This window comes from Trichechus manatus, unplaced genomic scaffold (genome assembly GCF_000243295.1).
Source record: "Trichechus manatus latirostris isolate Lorelei unplaced genomic scaffold, TriManLat1.0 scaffold00099, whole genome shotgun sequence".
Taxonomy (NCBI): domain Eukaryota; kingdom Metazoa; phylum Chordata; class Mammalia; order Sirenia; family Trichechidae; genus Trichechus; species Trichechus manatus.
The window spans coordinates 5,034,678-5,036,050 of NW_004444035.1; the positions used below are offsets into that span (position 1 = coordinate 5,034,678).

Below are 1,373 nucleotides of genomic sequence, written 5' to 3' on the forward strand. Positions count from 1 at the left end.
TAGCCCCACGTATTTAGGGCAAAACAAAACAATAATAGAAAAAAAAGGAGTGAATTCTCTGTCTGAAGAGGTTAGAAAAAATTAAGTGTGATTAGTTATTAAAGAATGGAAAATAGCATGAATCATTCCACTGATTGTGTGATGTGGGAGATTCGACTGGCTTATTTTAAGTGGCTTTGAAAGCAAGGATGCTTGGTATCTATTTATCCAAGCATGGGTCAAACTCTTTGATCCTCCGTGAGCTTTCTGGCTATGAAGGCCCCACCCCAGCAGAGCACACAACTCCTCAAGGCCCTGACTGGGTGGAGGGGTGCCATCATTCACAGCAGGTGAGGGCCTCAGATTTAAGGCAATGGTTAAGAGCTCAGCTGCTAACCAAAAGGTCGGCAGTTTGAATCTACCAACTGCTCCTTGGAAACTGTAGGGCAGCTCTACTCTGTCCTATAGGGTCACTATGAGTCAGACTCGACAACAACGGGTTGTTTTTTGCTCTCAAAGAAGACAGGGGCTCAGAGGGGTCCCATCAGTGCCTCTAAATGCCATCCCCGTGCTGTAGGTACAGCAGAAACAAACACCTTGCTGGCTGAGGTTTTAGCAAACTGTCATACCTCGCAGAAAACAAAACAAACAAAACACCTCACTAAACCCACTGCTGGCATTGACAATGTACAGAAATGGCTCTTTCCTCATCCCATCCTCTTACCCCCGACCAGTGATAAACACCATGCTGGGTAATTGCATTGTTAGCGTGTTCTCAATAAGGACGCACACAGAACACTTTGCTATTCGGTGATTTACCCCCATTTCAGCCTGTGCAGTATATGCCACCAGTTACCGACAACGCTGGAAAAATGTAAAGCAATAATAATAAAACACCAACAGTTTTCAACAGTCACGTTCCCCAACACGTACATACACACACCCGCACCCACACGCACGCACTGAGGAGGGAGCTCAGGTGAATGTTACCCCAGGCACATAAATTCAGCACGAGGAGGTGCTGTCCCAAAGAGCGAGCGTATGTCCGTCGCAGACCCGTGACAACCTGGTACAATGACGACAGCACGTAGGACGTGTAGGTGAGGACTGCGGACCAGCTCTGTGCCTACGAGCGTCAGCATTCACTTGTCTTTTCATGGAATGAGAAAGGTAAACACAGGTTCCTTCGGTGATGGTCATTTGCTTGCACGGCAGATTTTTCTGCTGTTGCTGCATTAACGTTATCTGAATAAGCATCTTCATCATCTTCTTCCCTCGGACCACGCTCCAGGCTGTGTCTAATGCCATAGGCAAAGTAAATCAGGAAGCCTTTTTCGGGGGAAAAAAAAAATTAGTGTCTTAGGTACGTCAGGCTATAACTGTTTTAATATGGA

At 46.3% G+C, this 1,373-nt stretch overlaps 1 protein-coding gene across 1 annotated transcript in view; it reads right to left on the reverse strand.

The window, feature by feature from the left end:
* The window catches only part of SLC7A2 (solute carrier family 7 member 2), a 38,251-nt gene that overhangs the window by 15,506 nt on the left and 21,372 nt on the right, over nucleotides 1–1,373 (reverse strand). The window contains exon 10 of the mRNA XM_004382807.2: nucleotides 1,126–1,308. Within this exon, the coding sequence (XP_004382864.2) occupies nucleotides 1,126–1,308 (183 nt within the window). The remainder of the gene's footprint in view (nucleotides 1–1,125; nucleotides 1,309–1,373) is intronic.